The sequence below is a fragment of the Gobius niger genome (genome assembly GCF_951799975.1).
Source record: "Gobius niger genome assembly, chromosome: 17".
NCBI lineage: Eukaryota > Metazoa > Chordata > Actinopteri > Gobiiformes > Gobiidae > Gobius > Gobius niger.
In genome coordinates, this window is record NC_136868.1 from 27907366 (window position 1) to 27927808 (window position 20443).

General features: G+C 42.8%; 1 protein-coding gene across 3 annotated transcripts in view; it reads left to right on the top strand.

Annotated features, from left to right (window-relative positions):
* LOC306977346 (discs large homolog 1-like protein) overlaps positions 1–20443 on the top strand; it is a 125716-nt gene that overhangs the window by 83948 nt on the left and 21325 nt on the right. For all 3 annotated transcript variants that reach the window (XM_079575649.1, XM_079575648.1, XM_079575647.1), the window contains 5 exons: positions 29–165; positions 325–469; positions 1150–1285; positions 3765–3921; positions 5166–5268. In XM_079575649.1, the coding sequence (XP_079431775.1) occupies positions 29–165; positions 325–469; positions 1150–1285; positions 3765–3921; positions 5166–5268 (678 nt within the window). The remainder of the gene's footprint in view (positions 1–28; positions 166–324; positions 470–1149; positions 1286–3764; positions 3922–5165; positions 5269–20443) is intronic.

The following is a 20443-nucleotide window of genomic DNA, read 5'->3' on the forward strand; positions in this document are numbered from 1 at the left end:
AGTTTTGATACTATGTCTTTTGTTTCAGGTTTGGGCTTCAGTATCGCGGGAGGCATGGGAAACCAGCATGTTCCTGGCGACAACAGCATCTACGTGACAAAGATAATCGAAGGAGGAGCAGCCCACAAAGACGGACGGCTACAGATAGGGGACAAACTCATAGCTGTAAGGAACCATTTGCTGTTTCATTTTACATTTACAGTGTTTTGGTTTATGGGTAGTTTTTTCTTGCCACCTTCTATTGTTAATACAGGAATAAACATATGAGTTGCAAACAACCGTATGTCCATGTAACATTTCTCCATCCTCTCCACGCTGTTTCAGGTGAATGGGACATGTCTAGAGGACGTGAGCCACGAGGAGGCAGTAGCCGCACTCAAGTCCACTCCAGACGTGGTTTATCTGCGAGTCTCCAAACACACCTCTCTGTTCATCAACGACAGCTTTCCCCCGCCCGACGTCACCAACTGTGAGTCACTACTGTACACGCAGTGCTCACTAGAAATGGCTCTCAACTAGATTCTACAGTACGGTGGCACAGCGGTTAGCGCTCGTGCCTCACAGCTAGAAGGTCCCGGCCATTGCATGTTCTCCCCGTGTCTGCCTAGGTTTCCTCCAGGTACTACAGTTTCCCCTACCACGAAACACACCTACAACAGGTTCCCATGGACTCCCCTGAAAAGAGCTTCTTAATCTCACCGGGACTTTCCTGGTTAAATAAAGGTTAAATACATACAAATAAAAATGTATTCCTTTTCATAGTGACACATTTTTAATCATGAGTGGTTTAATCATACAGTACAAAGCTTTAAATAAGAAAAATCAGTGCTTCTCAAACTTCTCACACAACGTACCTCATCTATAAATATTTGACCTTACAGGTACCACCAGGCCTAGATTAAGATCAAATCAGGATTAAACCCAAAAAGATCCCAAATAGATCTACATGACTAATGTCTAAAACTGGGTGTCACCATGTATTACCAGAACCTGACCCAAATGCTCTACTAAAGCATAAATGATATGATCTCTAAGTATAAAGTGTAAGTCTAAAATAACAGATGACCCTGAGTACCACCTGAAGAAGTCCACTTGTGTGTTTAATTAGCTCACTGACCAATGACCATGCACTGCCTGTTTATATTGCAGCCTACTCTCCACATCAGGAGAATCATGTCCACAGCCCGTACATGAGCGGCAGCCAGTCTGTAAGCCCCGCCCCTCTGACCACGCCCCGATACTCTCCGCTGCCTCGCGCCATGACCGCTGACGAAGACATCTCCAGGTAATCACTGGCTCACAGACTGGTCTCAGTTTACAATGATTTTGATTTAGTTATGATTTGATATTGAGCGATGCAGTTTATTGCAGTTAAATTTGTTACAGTGATTGAACAGTCAACGACCAACCAGAGGCTCGCCAGCTCAAACAACCAACCTAGACACACCCACATTGCTGTCTCCAGTTTCTTGTTGGCATTACAAAAGAGTTCAGTCATTACGAAACTATAGCCAAGCCAAGTGCCGACCCCTGATTTAGTTTATCGTCACAACATATAACCTGGAATGTTCCGCAGTGTGACTTTAATTATTTTGTTATTTTGTTTTGTGTCAATAAATGCAGAATGCATTGCCCGGGTCTCCCGGGTTGTGTTGGTGACCTTGACAATGGCCATACTTTGCTCCCAGCTGGTCTCGGCTGGAGATGAGAATCGAAACGGCCCGATCCCATATGGTCCCCGCAATGTTTTTGTGCCTGCCGTGTAAACTCAGGTCAACACAGACCGCACGGCTACTCCCCTGTAGGCTGTAATCTACTTTAATGGAGAGATTACGGCCTCTCACGACCCCCTGTGCACCGCTGGCCCCAGCCGCGGTTACAGAATATGTCGTCACAAAGCCCCCGGACCAATCGCTGCACTTTGATTATGGAAGATCTCCTGTAAGCTCCGAACTAGGATTATTAGACGTTTTGCTGCTCGTTTCTCTCAATGAAATCTATCTGCAGTTTACTCCCATGACACTGATACCAAACGAAAAGTCAGTGTGTGATGTTATTTGGGGAATTTCATAGATTTTTTCATGCAGAAGGCATTTTTGCGTCTTTTTCTCCCATAAGGCATTCTTATTCCAACACCTTGTTGATTTGGTGTTTTGGGTTTCTCCTAAAGTTCTCTAAGCTACAGTTGTATAATAAATATGGGCTTTAAGACTCTCAGCTTTTAATTTGAGGGTATTCACATCCAAGTCAGTCAGTATCTTGTGTGACCACCATTTGTCTCGTGCAGTGCAACAAAGCAAAACAGAACATTTCAGAGTGGACTTTTTTGCTCCCTGTTCGAATCGCATACGGATAGGATACCCATGTAGAGTCAAAGCAACTAACAGCACATGAGCCACCACTGGGGGCACTACTGTACCCAGCTCAACAGGTGAAGCAGAAGAAGCGGCTAAACTACCAAAAAGTGGTTTGCACCATTTGCAATCTAACCACCACTGCGTTACCTATGACTACACTTCAGTAAGTATGGTGTAAAAAAACATTGTGAGTGGCGCCATATTGTTTAGGGTCCCAGCTTTTCATCTCCCATTTGGATTAATTGTCCAGCGCCCTCTGGTGGTAACTTTTGATAACGCATGCTGGACATTACAATGTAATGACAGGTAAAAGGTTATAAGACTTGATAAAACACTAAAATAAGGGGGCTTGTTTAAAACGGACCTAGTTCCTCTGCGTTTCATAGGATTTATTTGTCCAACCCCTTGATTTAAACCTCAAAGTCTGTCCTTACTTTGCAGCTCAGTGTTTTTCTTTTCAAATCTAGTGTAGGGCCATCGGAGCCCAAATCAGAAAAGCTGAGTCACTGTTCTCATATTACATTCAATACCGCTGCTTTCTACATGCTACTATCGCACTGTGTGTCAGGCCTCAAACGCTCTGAGGGGCAAGAGCTGGAATGAGCAAGAAAACTACTTGCTGGTATGCCACATCATAGACCACAAGTTTATGACGAGGGGGAAAAAGTGTTCAATTGTTCAACTGGGAAGTGTTGTAAATCAGTGGGTTAGAAATATAGATTATTATTAGACAATTTACTTAAACACTGTACGAGTTTTGAGGGATCGGTTTGGATTGGTTTGGATTGGTTGCGAACGTATTATTTTTACTCCACTACATTTGAAAGATAAATATAATACGTTTTTACTACATTTCTATAAAGGTGCCAAAGCAAAAAGTCAATTTGTCAATGTTCATTTTTAAAAGCCTAATAAAGCACACTCCAGAACAGTAGGTGGTGCTGCGCAAACGTACTGTCAAATCCCACTGACTCGCACAAAGGAAGAAGGTTTGTCCCTGTCGAGTCGCCGTACAACACGGGAAGTTTGGGTGCAATTTTCATGTTATTGAAGCCGCAAAGTTACTACTTTTCTAAACTGATTGGTACTTTGAAGTGTCGTAATTAGCAATAGTTCAGTACTTTGACTGAACTACGTTTACTTTTATTGGAGTCATATTTGAACAGCTGCATTTGTGCTTTTACTCAAGTAATGAAATCAAGTTCGTCAAGGAAACGGTGCTAGTCTAATGGCACCATCTACTGGACAAATATAGTTAATGCAATTTGAGTTACTGGCTTGCTCTGTTTATAGGAAAATGTTTTATGAAATCTAGTAACACAATATGAGACAAATGTTTTGAGTATTTGACAGTAGTCTCATGCGTTTGTGGACTGTAAGTAATGAAATGTTCTGTGTCCTCCGCAGAGAACCACGGCGGGTGGTGCTGCAGCGCGGCTCCACTGGTCTGGGCTTCAACATCGTGGGGGGCGAGGACGGGGAGGGCATCTTCATCTCCTTCATTTTGGCGGGCGGTCCAGCCGACCTGTGCGGAGAGATGCGCAAAGGAGACCGCATCCTGTCGGTACGTCCACAGCACTGCCTTGTTATATTGGGTTATTTTACTAATGCAGTATAATAGCACCTACATTTGGTCATTTTTCAACTTTTATTGTAGTTAACTTTAGTTGGACGTTTGGCACCCAAATTTATTCTCGCAGTAGAATATCAGTTGTTTTGTCCTACAATATATTCTAAAAGCAGATCATTTAAAGCCTATTTATTGATTGTGTTTACATTTCTGTGACAACATGGCTCCTTGAAAGTTGAGAAACGTGCTTTTATTATGAAGTCGTCCCTGTGAAGAATTGGAATGTTATGAATGTTTCAGAAAATGTATTTACAAGTATGAGGAATATTAGGAATGAGCCTTTTTTTTTCTTTTCCTCCGCACCCAAACATTTTGTGATTTGTGTCAATAGGTTGCGTTCACGTGACATTCTAAACTGCCTTTAATTTAGGTAGAGTTGGTGGTGACTTTGATAACCATCAAAATGCAGAATTTTTCAACTTGTTTTATTGTTAGTAATTTGTTCTGACTGGACCTATCCATATGAAAAACTGGCATAAACGTCTTCTCTCTCAGCATATATGAGCTAAGGTCATATGTGTCTCATAAAAGTGTCTTAAAGTGGGTGTGTGATGTTGGTCATCTGTAAGATCCAGCCACTTTCAAACGATGATCAGGGAAAACATTTGGACATTTCTCTCTAAAACTGTCTGATCCAACTGATACATTATGCATTTACAGGATGACACTCGAAATGTCATGAACCTACTTGAGCAAGTAAGCGCGTGGCTGCATCTGCGTAGTTGATTTATTTGCACATTTGCTCACCATCTCCTCTAAGTTTGCGCTTTGTCTCAGGAACCACACCCAAGCTCTAAACCCAGAACATAGGTTAAGCTTATTACAGGACGGCAATAATTAATCTTCACAAAATATGGTTTATAAATCATTTGCAAATACCAAGTCTCCAATGCGGCTCCAGAGGGCCTTGTTATGTATAAAACTCGCTCTTCAAACACTTGGTTTTTGTACTAGTTAAGTAGATTAATATCAAAAGGGACTGTCAGACCTACACTGTCCGGTACCTCCACATGATTCATCTCCACCTACAGGTCCCTAAGATGTTTTTGCTTTACTTGCTTAAAATGTGAATATACTCTCTATGTCTCCTGTACTTTTATCACATTATAAAGTTGTCGAAGCGCATTTCAAAAGGTTATTTTCCTCGTAATCGTAATCGTTCTCTTGGTGTTGTCCAGGTGAACGGTGTGGATTTGTCCAGTGCCACTCACGAACAGGCGGCGGCCGCTCTGAAGAACGCCGGGAACTCGGTGACTATCGTGGCCCAGTACAGACCGGAGGGTGAGTACATCGGTGAAACCACTATTTCCAACATGGCTATGACGAGACGCGGACAATCGCAATCGAAACGAAAGCTGCTGTGACTATCCTCTACAAAAAAACGAAATATCTTGTCGCTATTGGGTCTTATTACTGTGTAAATGTGTAAAAAGTGTACTGCTGCCACCTACAGTTGCAGACCTTTCATTGCACTTGTTGATTGTATATTTTGGCATAAGTGAGTGAGAAGATGCTTTGTGCTACCAGTTAAAGGTATTTATGTTCTCTCTCTTAAAGCAGGGATCACAAAGGTCCTACTTTTCTCACACATTTCTCTTAACACTGCCCACTGTTTCTTTAAAACTGCACACACGGAGCTGAGGGAAGACACTGCAGCAAAACACAAAACCACTGTTCAATCAACGTGAAACAAAACATAACAGATTTCAAGAAGAAACGAACCAGACGAAGGCAGATCTCATTATCAATGACATGACAGACTCTCGGGTGAAAAATGTGATCGCACCAGCGCAGAACAGTACAGTGAACTACAGGATCAACCGCACAGGAATCGAGTCCGGCGCCTGCACTTTGTAGTTTGTCCATGTTGCTTCATCATTCTTTTACAAATTTGCGATGGCTATTACATTATGCTTCTAAAGATAACCCTGAGATCTAGAACAACAACAAACGTGTGTGCAGTGGGGTTTGAACCAGAGCAAAAGTGCAGAATCAACGTTTCAATCAATGTACAATGTTCATCAAAAACATGGAGTCAGATTTGTGTCTTTTGTCTTCTACTGCGATCTGTATTTCCTGAATACTTTCATACATTATTTAACATATATATTTTGTAATAGATAAAATACACAACTGTCCTCTACTTGTACCTCTCAACCCCCACTTCTTGGAAAACGTGTCAAAACAACGTGAGTTTTGTAGGTCTTAGCTTTCAAATAAGATGTTTCACTAGCCTACAGGCTGTGAGCTCCAGTCGAGAAGGTTTTAGGTTTGGGTAGAGCCAAACTGGAGAAAAAGTGCTTGGTTAAGGCGGGGGGGGTAAGAGTTTAAGAGGAGGCATCTTTCAGTCACGCTGGCGAAACGTTGACAAAAATAGCCGAGTTAAATGTAAGTTTTGTGCACAGGCCACATCCCCTCCTTCTGTAAATCCAGTGTGAGTCAGCACATATAGATCCCACGGCCCGCAGTGTGAATGTGTGCAGATTATTTAAAGCGACAGCAGCAGATGGAGAGAGTTTGGAAGCTTTTCCCGCTGGCTGGCCCTGGCTTCGTCTCCCGCTCCCACTCAGGTCCACTATGGTCCTAAACCTGCTCTGCCTAAATGGGAATAGGGACAAATAGAGTTTCCTCCCAAGAGATCCATATGGAAAGAATGTGAAATAAATCAGGACATGCAAATTATGCTCAATAGAAGCATTCGGTAAGGGGCAATAAATATAAATATTGTAGCTGTTAGCTTTCTGCGATGTTTGGTGGCTAATGCTAACACCAATGAAAACTCCAAAGGGCTAATGTTAGCTTTAGCACTAGATGTTCTGTTTACAAACATTCGAAAGATATGGATCGACTTTGTGGAGGTTTGTCAGTTCAATCTTCCTTTCGGCCTGCAATACTTCTAACTTTTACAAAGGAATGATAATAAGTTAATAATAATAAGTTAATAAGTTCAATCCCAAATTCCGCCCCCTTATCTCTATGGACGTGCCCTGTTCTGTTGTCTTGTGTTTTGCAGTAGTAAATTTCCCTGGAGAGCGCAGGAGATTTGTAGAGACAAAATGCGGTAGCGGTGACCTTTGCGGTGCTTTGCTTGACTGCTTTACTTCCTGATTCATGGGTGCAGAGCCGCGGGTCCACTTCAGTATTAGTCACCGACACACAGCTACTGTCACACTGAGACTATTCCAACAGGAACATATTCAGGCGGTTTAGATAGATGAGCAAGACAAATATGAATACTGTACATAGAGACGTGTTTCAATGCAGTGTTTAATGTGTGTATTTGTAATATGTAATACTTTTTCCATCCCTGGCTTTTATACGATTTTCAGAGGAAGTCTGGTATTGGTCCTTAGAGGTTTGGTTTCCTCTGGTGAATTCTTACCAAACCTGGATTTGGACAAATTATTCACAAGTATCGATTGGATTTTACTTAATACAAATAGCCAATTCTCTAGAAATGGAGGCAAGATTGGTCTTTATACTATACCACAGCTCAGATAAACAAACAGATGCTTTCCACTCCAGTATCATTCAACACACAAAAACTTTACGTTGTTTTCATTCAAACTCAAAGACTATGCAGTTACTGCCGAAGAATTGGCTATAAACCTGACGATCACCAAGTCCCATGACGATTATTCAGATTGGCCAAAGCTGAGATTTGTATGAGTTCTACACTATTATGCTCATAGCCACATTTCTTAGATTGATTTGCACTGTGCATGTTAGTCACCCCTTGAAACTACATTCCTATCTGTATTCACCTCGAGTGGGTTCCACCAAGAATTGTGCCTGCCCCTTCACTCCTATTAGTTTACATGGAACTGGAGAAGTCCAGATAAAATCAGTTACTACACGAGTACAACACTGTTTTTAGGCCCTGCAGAGAAATGGTGCAGTGTTGACTTGTTGGTGCAAAATAACAATGGACATTTTACAGAAATCAATCTACTGAACATCAGATTTTAGAGGCGAACATTGTCTCTCGTTCTCCGCTTAATGAACAGACTTTGTGCTCTACCGGAAGAGTCAATACAAAGGAAGTGCCATCCGTTACAGAAAGAGGCAAAAGTGGGCGGTGCAGAATAAGGCGAGTGAGTGAGAGCAGATTGCATGTAGAAGCTGCTGCTTCCTGCTTTTTGAGAGGAGGTACCAGAGAATACCAGATACAGAGTGGAAAGAAACAGAACAGTGTTCCAAAACGCACAACCACATTTGACCAACTATCGTTTACTTATGAAGCCACAAGCCTTTGAAACTCTCTAACAAATGAAATCATCTCATGTACAAACCACAGTATATTTACAAACAGTGGTCACTGTCACTACAAACCTGTCTGCACTACATGATGTATAACTGACTGTGGTATGCAGGGTGCGCTTTGCTGGTGTGGGATTGTCCCTATCCCTACTACTGCCGTATTATTGCATTAAACATAAGGGGGGATAGAATTGTAAAATAGGCTATGACCTTATTGACTTTATGACCAGTCTATTTTGCACATATACAAAAATGAGCTTGAAATGAACAGGACTGTAGTGTAGCCAAAGGATCCCCTCGCTCTCCCTCTGTGCAGAGCGGGGCAGGAGAGGGGCAGAGAAGTCGCCCACAGACGCACATAGTGTGGAAAATAGGAGACATTAAGCTCCACAAAGGCGTTCTCTGGATCACAAGCAGCAAAACGCTGCTTATTTTGTGAAAATCCGCTGCATATTTACGTCACGCTGTAAAGATAATAGAATGACTTGTGGCTGAACAATGAATGCGCACACGGCAGCAATGAGTGGCGGCGACCGCCCCGCCCTGCGATCGAAGGAGAATTTTATGACCAGACACGATCCGGGTCCGGTCCGGGCAGCCTGCGGGGACCACGGGGGACCACGGGGGAACCCGTAACCCGTAACCCGCGCGTCAGCCATGTGTGAAATCCTGCGTGTTTTACAATAGCTACAGTTTGACAAACAGGATGAGGAAACTTTACGCACGGTTCTGATTCGGTTCTGAAAAGTGCCAGCCGTGTGCGTTCATCTGAGCAACACACCCTAGTTCCAACGTCTATGTACAAGACAGATCCATCCCAGCCAGAGCTGTTAAGACAAGACGCCATGAGCTCCGCTCAGCGAGTCACATGCAGAGTCCAGGCCTATCTATCAATGGTCAGGGCCCTACTGAGTCCGGCTAAAGCATGTAGGACAGAGTGATTGAGTAGCTATCCCCCCTTCTGTTTTTGGACAAATCGCACCCTGGTGGTATGAATGGTATAATTCTGTTTTTCCCAACCTTTTTCTCATGAGAAAAATCCCACCACCTAACAAAAACGGTGCAAAAACTATATTTCTTGAAATCTGATTGAAGGCTAGTCTATATGTACTTAACTGGGCCTGTCTAGTTGAACACAAAGCTGATATTCTTTCAGTGACACACATGACACACAATCAGGGGAAAGATTTTCCATGACACAGGCACACTTATTGGAAAAGACTGGTTCGAATGATAAGGATTTGATAGTTCCTGAAGCGGGACTGGTTTAAGATATGAGTGAAATAATAATTGTTTCTCTGTGTATGAATGAGCATGCATTGTGTGTGCTTTTATAAGTACACCAGCCCGTCCAGGGAAGGTAGCATCCATAAAATGTGTCATATAAGAAAACTGTTTGTTTAGCTGTATTAGACATGTTTTACCACCATGACATATTGACATAATATATCTATTTTTATTTTTTTTTACTGTTTAAAAAAAGTTCCAACTCAACACTCTGATGGCTCTTCATAACCATTACACCTTACCTTTAGAGTTATATCCAGTGTGCTTGGCTCATCCGGCCGTTTGTCATCACTTCTGCTCCCAGCTGTCAGCACCCCCCCTTCTCTCTCCGTGTGTGACTCACTCCTCTGTGCCGTCCATATATTCTACCACCACACGTTACAGGAACAATCCGCTGCCGGGGGATTTGCCGCTTGGTGCCTCTTCACTGTCAAAAATAAATAAATAAATACAAAAATCCAGCCTTATTAGTTCCCAGAAATCAGCGCGTGTTCTCCTACTTCTCAAATCGCTAAGTTCTTCTAAAAGCCGGCCTCCCCTCTCGCGCTTTGAAACCCAATCACTTGGTCAATACCGAAATAGATGGCCCCGGGCCTTATATCAATTATAAATGAGTTCTTTTCTGCCGGAGCTATATTTAGAGCCGGCTGATATCGACTACACCTACGCGGAGGGTAGGACCAGTCACCGGGGACTCCGCGAAAGAGCAATAACTGTCTAAGGGTGAGCCCAGGCACAAATGTAATGGTGGGTTTGATGGAGAGGGCTCAGTGTTGTGATTTCGGTAGCGCATCTTATGTTTGCGGGGAAGTACATGCATAAAAAATGAATTGTCGCAAGTGAAGCCTAAACAGTGATTAGTGAATAGTTATTATAGAGGTCATAATACAAACAAACTTTTGCCATTCATGATGATGGTCGATATAATTATAACATTTTTAGAAGCAGCAGTTAACCCATTTGTCATACAAATATGAGATCCGTATGTAGAAAATCCTTTTTATCACACAGGAAAACAGTGTGTTAAAAGGAATTCAAGTTTGGCCTTTTGTGAAAGTGTAAAGGATGGTAAAATGATTGCTTTGAGAAATCATTTAAAGTGGAAGTTTTATGCAAAATCGACTAAGGCTGCAACTAACGATTATTTTTCTATCGATTAATCTATCGATTATTTTTTCGATTAATCAATTAATCTATCGATTATTTTTTCGATTAATCTATCGATTATTTTTCATGTTACCGATTATTTTTTCATTTAAAATGAAGAAAAAAACATTGATGTTTCCAAATGGCATGGCTTTTATTTATTTGTTTACTACTAGTCTATTTTCCCCACTTTTTAAAATGGAAAAAGGCAAATGGGCCCATTCTCTCACTTCTGGCCCTGACCCACACTTTGGGAACCGCTGATTTAAAACTAACTGAAACCTGCACCTGACGGTTATTTCTGTCTGACCACTGAGAATTAGCCTGTGAGTTGCCTAACTCGTTATAGACTGTGCACATTCAGAGAACCAGAGTTACTGTAAGTTACTGTGCTCGTGTGGATTCAACTCCTCTTTGAGACAAAAAGGCCACAGACACGGCTTTACTCTCGTATATTCATCAAACTACTGTCCTGATTCTCCACCAGACACAACAAGTAGAGAGTTTAAATGAGTGTGAGGCCGATGCCCCGAGTCCGCGCAGAGAAAACATGAGAACAGCGCCCGGGACACGGGGACGTGATGCAGCCGCGCTTGAGGCGAAACGAGCACCGGGAGACGGACAGCCGAGCGGGACACGAGCAGAGAAGTAGCCTACTCGCGTGTTGGGAGTGACGGGGAAGGCGGTCAGTCTCTCCTCCTCATTCACTTCAGCAGCCTGCTCCGTTTTGGTTTTATATGCGGCAAAGTAGGCGGAGAGTGCGTGCGCGCTGTCAGAGCCTGTCCCCGTAACAACGCGCTGATTAATCAGTGAAACAACACCGTAGTTTGACTGAGATACGGGGCCCTTGCAGCCGTGGGTGTTTTCGTTTCACATGTTCATTCAAAGCCGTTGTGCTGTAGCCTGGCTAACACCAGACTAAAATCACAAGTGATGCTGCAGTTCAAAATGATTGGAGCGCACACAGCAGTCTGGCGTTAGCCAGGTTAGTTGTGCTGCTGTGATATGACATTTCCGCTCGACACAGTGTGCAAACAACAACATTATTAGGCCGTTTCTGGAAATACTCCCACACTTTTGACGACTTTTGGCGTGCTTTTTCCCCCTCGCTCACAGCGTCTGCATTACGCGCAGCCACGCTGGAAGTGAAATGTAAACAAGTGACGCATCGACGCACAAAAACGGCGTCGACGTATTTACGTAATCGACGACGTCGACGCGTCGTTGCAGCCTTAAAATCGACTTATCAGAGCTTTTAACCATGTTACAATATTGTTCTCCCAAAAACGCTCTAACCACAGATTTTGACAGTGTAACATGCTAACTCCAAAGCGTTTTGACAGTCGGGCTCACACATTTTCACCATACACATGCTGCCAACACTGACATGCTGAGTGTCTTGCCCAGAATCAGTTAAATGTTTGTGACGTCAAAATCAGCCGTCTGGTGACTCCGCACAATGGGACATATGGGGCGCAACCACACCACACTACAGTATATCAAGCTCAGGTCGCAATGGCAACCTTCAGTAATCACATGTTTCCATTTGACTGAAAGGAAACCAATTGCACATCACATACTACTTAACACGCTTTACTTTATTTATTTACTTAATTATGTATTTTAGCTTTTGGGTGGCATCAATTTAGTGAATATTATTCATATTGGGTCATGTGGAAAGAAATAGCACTTTTCTACCTTACTCAGCCCCGCCCACTTTTGTTGTCGAGGCATTTCCAAGTCTACGAACTTCCTGTGAGCAAGAAGGACTTCCATTGTTGCCAATAGTAGAGATTGAAAATAAACTAAAAACTCCCCAAAAAAGCTGAAAGGAAGTATGTTTTTACTCGTCTCGGGCTGAGAACTATGGAAGCCTGTTTCCGCCATGTTAAAAAATAAAAGCCCAACAGGAAGTCGAAATTACGAGATCTAAAGTCATAATTCTGTGTTTAAAACACAAAATTTCGAGTTTAAATCTCGAAATTACGACATTTAAACGCCTACTACGAATTTAAATCTTGAAATTGGAATTGGAATTTCGAGATTTAAGCTCAGAATAACGAGTTTTTAAGATCCGTAATCATAGACGTCAGCCCTACTTTACTTTGAAAATCCGGATGTTGTTGCCGTTCTCTTTCCTGTCTGATGCGTCTGAACTGTGGAGCTTGATCTGACCAGCATAGCCGTATCTTGGAATCGTATCATGCCTGAAAAACAGCTGCTATTTTGGGGCAAACTCGTCCCTCTTTGCCTCTGCCATGTCCTATGGACCCCCCTATGGTCTCCCCGCTTGATAAAAGGGCGATGCCGATGGACAATGGCTAGTCTAGGTTAGCCCGGTTAGCATGTGCAATCCACCTCATTGTTGATTTAAAAAAAAGTCAGCAATCAACCACCAATGCGTCAATCCTGACCCAGTGTGTGATAATCTTCAAGGCTGAATTATGTGGTTACGGCTTTATTGACGTTTTTAGTGTATAATACTTAATTCCACAAGATCCATTATTGGAGCTGGATGCTAGAGCTGCTAAGAAGCTAGTTAGCTCCGGGTGCTAAGCAATCGGCTACGGCCAATTGTACATGAAGTGTGAGTAATAAACTGCAAAATCAACCAGCCCGGCTCAGTGTGTGATGGTTGTTAAAGGGATGCTTTATGTAGACGGTGGGTTTATTGACCTTTATTCATGCATATTTCCCATTTTCACATGATCATGATCATCCGAAGTTCATCGAAGTTCATGATGCTACGATCGTAGCATTAGCTTTGGGAATGCCCCTGCATCATCAATTTTTAATAAGTAATAAGTTGGGCTTTTATTTTTTAACATGGCCGTAACGGGCTTCCATAGAGAACAGAGAGGGATAATGACATGAAAAATTGACCTAATTATTTTTAGCAATATATTTGCTAACTTAGAAAAACAGAAAAAAGTGAGTGCATCAGTAGGTCCAAAAAAGTAGGCGCAGGTGCTCTTCAAAGATCAGGTATCAAACTTGATGAACACGGGAAATGAGAGGATCTGAGGCACTCTGACTTACAATTTAGAAGTCCTTTATTAAATGGACATGCCGACGCATTTCGACCTAGAGATGGTTGCCATCATAGGCCCTGAGAAAAACCATCTCTAGGCCGAAACGTGTCGGTGTGTTCATTTAATAAAGGACTTTTAAATTGTAAGTCAGAGTGCCTCAGATCCTCTCTTTCCGGTGTTTGTCATATTTGCTAACTTGTTGTAGGCCTAGTCACTGCATTGATAGTTTAGCTGTGAGGAACTCAAAAAGACACAGTGGTATGTCGGAAATGTTACGTGTTACATCAATAACAGAACTCAAAGCCAATGTCTGCTCAGGTCATCTTAGCTGTTTGAGTTTGCTGAATAAAAAAAAATCTGGCAAAGAAAGTCACCGTTAAAATACAGTCAATATGTTCCAACACCATTAAACAACTTTCTCCTGTAAAAAATGCACTGCGCCAGGAACGAGCAGACCTTATGCAAATCCCCTGCTGGTTTGCACAAAATAAATATTGGGACATACATTTCTGAGACTGGAGCCAGCACTGGTCGAAAACAATGCTTCTCCTGGGAGCTTTGGCCGTGAGCTCCAGATCGTGGGCATACACCATTAGTCTCTGTCAATGCTCCCTCTCCCAGGAACCTCTTCTTCTTCCCCGTACCATCGCCTCCTCGGTGCCCCTCCGCCCACTCCACATTTTATCCGATAAGGTGCCGCGTAAAGATGATTTGCGGTGACAGAGGCGGTAAGATCGGCGACACATTGGGCTCGCAATGGTCAACACAAGACCTCCCTAACCCTTTTAAGCCGCGCCTTCGATATATATTTTCATTAGGGAGGCCCATAAGCTGTCACCTGCCGCCGTTGTCGCACTTAGCGGGAAGTGAAAAATGGCACAGGCTCGAGGCTCATTACAGACCACGGCTCAGGCTTTTTTTTACTGCAAATGTTTAGCCTTAACCAAATACTATGAGAACGATAGACGAGACAGCAGGGTTTTAATGCGCTGGTCGATGCGGGAATTGCTGAATAGGCAGGAAAAATATTGAAAGTCGGAAATTGGATCTTATGCGGAGAAAGGTTGCATGCGCTGGATTGGATTGTTTGTGTCTTTCTTCAGAAAATTGGCTTTACCAGCATTAAGTGGCTGGTTTGGTCTGTAAACAACAGCAATGGAGGCCATCAGACATTTCCAAACCAGCTCCAGTTCCGGACATAGAATTACCTTTCAATTTTTCCATAGCCTTTTCAAAAAATGGAGATGCGTGTTAAGAGTTTGAACGCTCCATAGCGTATCCACAGCCCTGTGTGCGTGACCGATATGAGGTCTTTCTATTTTCATTTTAGCGCTTTAGCACTTTTAAATATTAACTCCCTAAATAATTAAATATCAGGGCGTTGGGAGCAAATGCTACACTTTGGTGCTCAACTTTTTTTTCTTTTTAACCTAAGCAGGAATTGGGAGGATGCATTTGAAACTGAGCTCACTCACTTGTCTCTCTTACATTGCCACCCCACCCAGTTTTGTCATTTAGCAACGTGTTGCTAACCTCCTACAGTAATGATTGTTTCCTGTTTGTGTTTTAGCTCTATGGAGAGTTAGTCGTGTCTCGCTGAAATAATACATTTTTAAACAGTCAGAAAACAAGCAGCTGTTGAATAATTACTTAAAACATGTTCAAAACTTGATACTTCACTGGAGGTGAAGCATCTTTGTTTTAGCCTTGAAGCTAAAGGCTAATGTTATTTTGACGCTAACAAATGGTAAAATTGCTCCAACATCTTAACACATTGTTATTAAATTCTATTCTATTCTATTCTGTTTTTTAAAAATCTTATTTTATGTATGATGTACATTAAATTGTGTAAAGGAAGTATTCTTTACCCTATATTGGCCAACAGGAACTTAGCCAAAACATCTTGTGTGTGTAGAGTCAGTTCAATCAAGTAACAATTTAATTGTTCTTATTGTACACCTGAATATTTCGTAGCTGGAAATAATTTTCCTTGGGAAATTTCCACTTTATAAACCATTAAATGAACTGTGCAAAAATTAAGACCGTAAATGTCATTAATGTTCTCGCTATCATGGAACATTGCTCAACTGTTTTACTGTATACTCTATAAATATATAAATATGGTTTAAAACAGATTGAACTGCAGTTTTGGCTGAAATCGTAAATATTCTTTTGCTCAAAGTTTGCCCATTGAAACAAATTGAAATCTTAAGAAATTTAATACGCACCCCTTTTCGGCATGCTGTGTGAAATAGAGTTATCGCCTTAGTGAAGGTCAGTCCTATTTTTTTTTTTTTTACTTCTTGAAGACAAATAAGCCCACATTGAAGGGAAATATAGGCACTTTTATTCCAGGCATTTCCTATCCTTTCTTGAATTAGCATTAGCATGGATATTCTAACATCTGTGGTTCTTGAATGGGTTAAAAAGTAGGGCAGAGAAGCCGTGGTACACCGCTGCCTTGCTGCTCCACTGACCGGGGGGAAACCAACGGACACAAGCTGTCTGAGAGAGAGAGGGAGAGAGAGAGAGAAAGAGAGAGAGGGAGATGGGGGGAGGAGCATTTAACACCGCCGCACCACAGTCTCTCCGCTACAAACCCGAATGAGCATCTGTCTCCACCTCCACTGTGTCTCACCGCACTAAATCTCCGCTCCCCGCCTGTCTTTGCGCATCTTCCATCATTAGTTGAATTTGGATTCTAATTTCCGCATACTCCCCAGCAGCAGGTGAGTGGACAGAGGAGCCAGTCTTTTATGGTTGTAGCTGCGGGCTTCGGTTGAGTGACTTCATTTGTAAGAGAGTGACTTGAATTGCTATGAATGGTGTCTCTATGTTGCTCTTGAGTAGTAGCTTTAGTTTGGGAGGAACACGTTTTGAGATTTCTTTGGGTGCGATGTGGCTGGCGTTCTGCGTAAAGTAAGTGTCAGACTTTGTTGTAATAAGTAGATATGTTTTGAGGTAAAATGCATCTTTAAATGTCCTATATTTTGCTTTATTTTGCCTTTTAAAAGTACTTTGGAGACCTTTGCCGTGGTATTTTTTGTAGTAGAACTGTGAATGAAATACATTTGGAGTAAGCAGTACTAAGTAACTTGCTTAAAGCTCCTCCTGCTGGTCCTTTTTGAGAATAGCGCTGTCGTACACCACTATCACCGCCACTATCAAGCTTCATGTGGAGAAAATAGTAGATATTCGAATGTAAGTCGATGTTTTCCACACACAAACACGTTGTTACACTTGGATTGTTTTTGGTCCGTCAGTAAACAGTCTCCCCAGGTCGACTCATGTCTGAGCCGTCTCCAGGTCCGTCAGTAAACACTGTCCCCAGGTCGACTTGTGTCTGAGCCGTCTCCAGGTCCGTCAGTAAACACTGTCCCCAGGTCGACTCATGTCTGAGCCGTCTCCAGGTCTGTCAGTAAACACTGTCCCCAGGTCGACTTGTGTCTGAGCCGTCTCCAGGTCCGTCAGTAAACACTGTCCCCAGGTCGACTTGTGTCTGAGCCGTCTCCAGGTCCGGCAGTAAACAGTTTCCCCAGGTCGACTTGTGTCTGAGCCGTCTCCAGGTCCGTCAGTAAACACTGTCCCCAGGTCGACTTGTGTCTGAGCCGTCTCCAGGTCCGTCAGTAAACACTGTCCCCAGGTCGACTTGTGTCTGAGCTGTCTCCAGGTCCGTCAGTAAACACTGTCCCCAGGTCGACTTGTGTCTGAGCCGTCTCCAGGTCCGTCAGTAAACACTGTCCCCAGGTCGACTTGTGTCTGAGCCATCTCCCGGTCCGTCAGTAAACACTGTCCCCAGGTCGACTTGTGTCTGAGCCGTCTCCCGGTCCGTCAGTAAACACTGTCCCCAGGTCGACTAGTGTCTGAGCCATCTCCAGGTCCGTCAGTAAACACTGTCCCCAGGTCGACTTGTGTCTGAGCCGTCTCCTGGTCCGTCAGTAAACACTGTCCCCAGGTCGACTTGTGTCTGAGCAATCTCCCGGTCCGTCAGTAGACACTGTCCCCAGGTCGACTAGTGTCTGAGCCATCTCCCGGTCCGTCAGTAGACACTGTCCCCAGGTCGACTAGTGTTTGAGCCATCTCCCGGTCCGTCAGTAAACATTGTCCCCAGGTCGACTTGTGTCTGGGCCGTCTCCCGGTCCGTCAGTAGACACTGTCCCCTGGTCGACTTGTGTCTGAGCCGTCTCCAGGTCCGTCAGTAAACACTGTCCCCAGGTCGACTCGTGTCTGAGCCCTCTCCCGGTCCGTCAGTAAACACTGTCCCCAGGTCGACTTGTGTCTGAGCCGTCTCCCGGTCTGTCAGTAAACACTGTCCCCAGGTCGACTCGTGTCTGAGCCCTCTCCCGGTCCGTCAGTAAACACTGTCCCCAGGTCGACTCGTGTGTGAACTGTCTCCTGGTCCACTTGTTATTTTCCTAAATTTCCTCTTTTGCTTTATGTCTTTTTCCTCTTGCTCCGCCATAACATAAACCTCAAGAGTGTGAACCAAAAGTAAGTATTGGACTGCCGTAAAGCAGATGTCTCCGTGTCGGTGACAGGGAAAGTCAGAAGGGTGGTTTTTCTACCATAGACAACAGGGGGCGATGACAAACCCTCCAATCATCCCTTAAAGACGTTGCCCTCAAAGGGACTTCTAAAAGGACTGGTTAAGGTAAAAATGTTACTTAGTTCTGCTTTAAGATGTCATTAAACACAAATTTCTGCAGACGGTGTAAACCTGTCCCTGCTGCTTTGTTGAAAACGGAAGCACATCAAAGTCAAACTTATCAGACATGAACATGTTTTACTAACGTTGCAAATATAAGTTAATGTTTTTATTGGGTTTTTTGGTACTTTATAATGTACATAGTTACATTTCACTTAACTACAAAGAACTAGAATATGTGCCTGTATTAAGTGCTTTTGTTGGTCCTGTTGGTAGGGTTGATCTTGTTCTTGGTGGTCTTCAGTGAAGCTGCGGTAACGCTCTGGCTCTTCCCCATTTGGTTTAATGAGTGGAAACATGGGCATCGATGGAGAAAAATCACTGGCCGTGATTTCAAACACGAAGATTCTGCGGCTGCATCACTAGAAAAGTCGTTGAATCAGTACCACTGTGAATCAGAACGTTAAATAACACTTATTGTCAGGAAATAGTCCCGCTTTTAGCACACATTTAGCCGTATAAAAAGCTTTTGGCATTAACTGTTTTGGTATTAGGCCATTGTGGCTTTTCAAAAGTGACTAGCCAATTTGTGATTTTACTGTGAAATCTTTTTTTTTTTATGGTAGTTTTGCAATAAATACCTAGAGTTGTATTAGAAATCTTATAGTGTACAATGAAAATGATGAAATATACTTACCCAAGGAATTCAAGATACAATGCTCCATCTTTTGAATGGTGAAAGGTCCTCAAAATGGTTGATTTACTCAAGTTGTTTAGTTATTTCTCTCTGCATAGTTTTCCTTGTTGAATGATTGTGAAAACCCTTTTTTGTCAGGTGAGTAAAGGGATTTGATTGTTTTGATTGTTGTAATAAATCTTTTAATCTTGAGTGAATGTCGATGTTCCCTTCAGCTTTGGGTTGGTCTTTTTCACCTAAAGGATGATCTCAGTGACCCTTAAAATGGCAGAAATGTACACAGTCCCGCACACAGAAATCTCTCCGTTGGTGTTCAGTGACTCTAAATCGGCCATGATGTGTTTGTTTTTATCTAGGAATGTTCTGGCCCTAACCTTGAGCTATGCACATATCAAGTTCAAAAACGGTCAGTCTGGGCTGTGACTCGTCCTTGAACTGTGGAAGATGGTCGAATCTATCAAATACCTCTAATGTCAGTGTAAAATATAGTCTGGTCTTAAGATCCTTTATTTATGCTTTTCATTGGCATTTCAGAGCTAAGCATTTGTACTTTGTGTTTTGTTAAGGGCGTGTATACATTTCTATCCAATGTTTAACTCGGATGTCAATTGGCAATTTATTAGTCTACACATTTCCAGAGAAGACGGTTTATGTACATTGACCTTCAGTCTTTGCACTTACACTGCCTAATTCACCTAAATGCTAGATCTGTGTGCTTTTTTTTTGTCATCGCAAAACATCTGCTGTCATCCAAAAACTCGATTAAAGCAGCAGAGCATCTGGACTGTTGCCTGAAATATTTTGGAGGCTACTGAGCACCAGGAGGGATATCCAAACCCAAATGAGATTTATCGCCAATTTAATAAACTCAGCATTCATTTATTTCATGAGGTGCGTGCTAACAAAACACATCTTACAATAGTCAAACTTGGAACTGAAAAAAGACAACAAATGGGCTTTTAATTTTATACCATGTTCCTGGAGTTTGTTTTTAATCACAGGCTATTCATCTATCTGTTAGCGTCATGTTGCTAGTCGCAGTACAAAAGTGTCTCTATGCCATTACAAGTTGAGAGTCCACGACACCACAGAATGGGACACCCCATGTGCTTTGAGCGTGTCGCCTTCATTGAATTTCCATAAAGTGCTGTCATTCATGACCAAACAGGCGCACTGACATTTTTACAGCCTCTTGTGAAATGGCCTGCTGCGGAGTGAACTTTGGAGAAGAGGCAGATGTGATCACACACAGAGCTCAGACTGTGTGATTGGTTAAACCAGACTAATAGACAAATACAGGATATTTATCACCATCAAACTTGTTCTTTTCAGCACTCAAATGATTGCCTTCACACAAGTGTTCACTGGTAGTTGAGTGGTTAGCGCGCT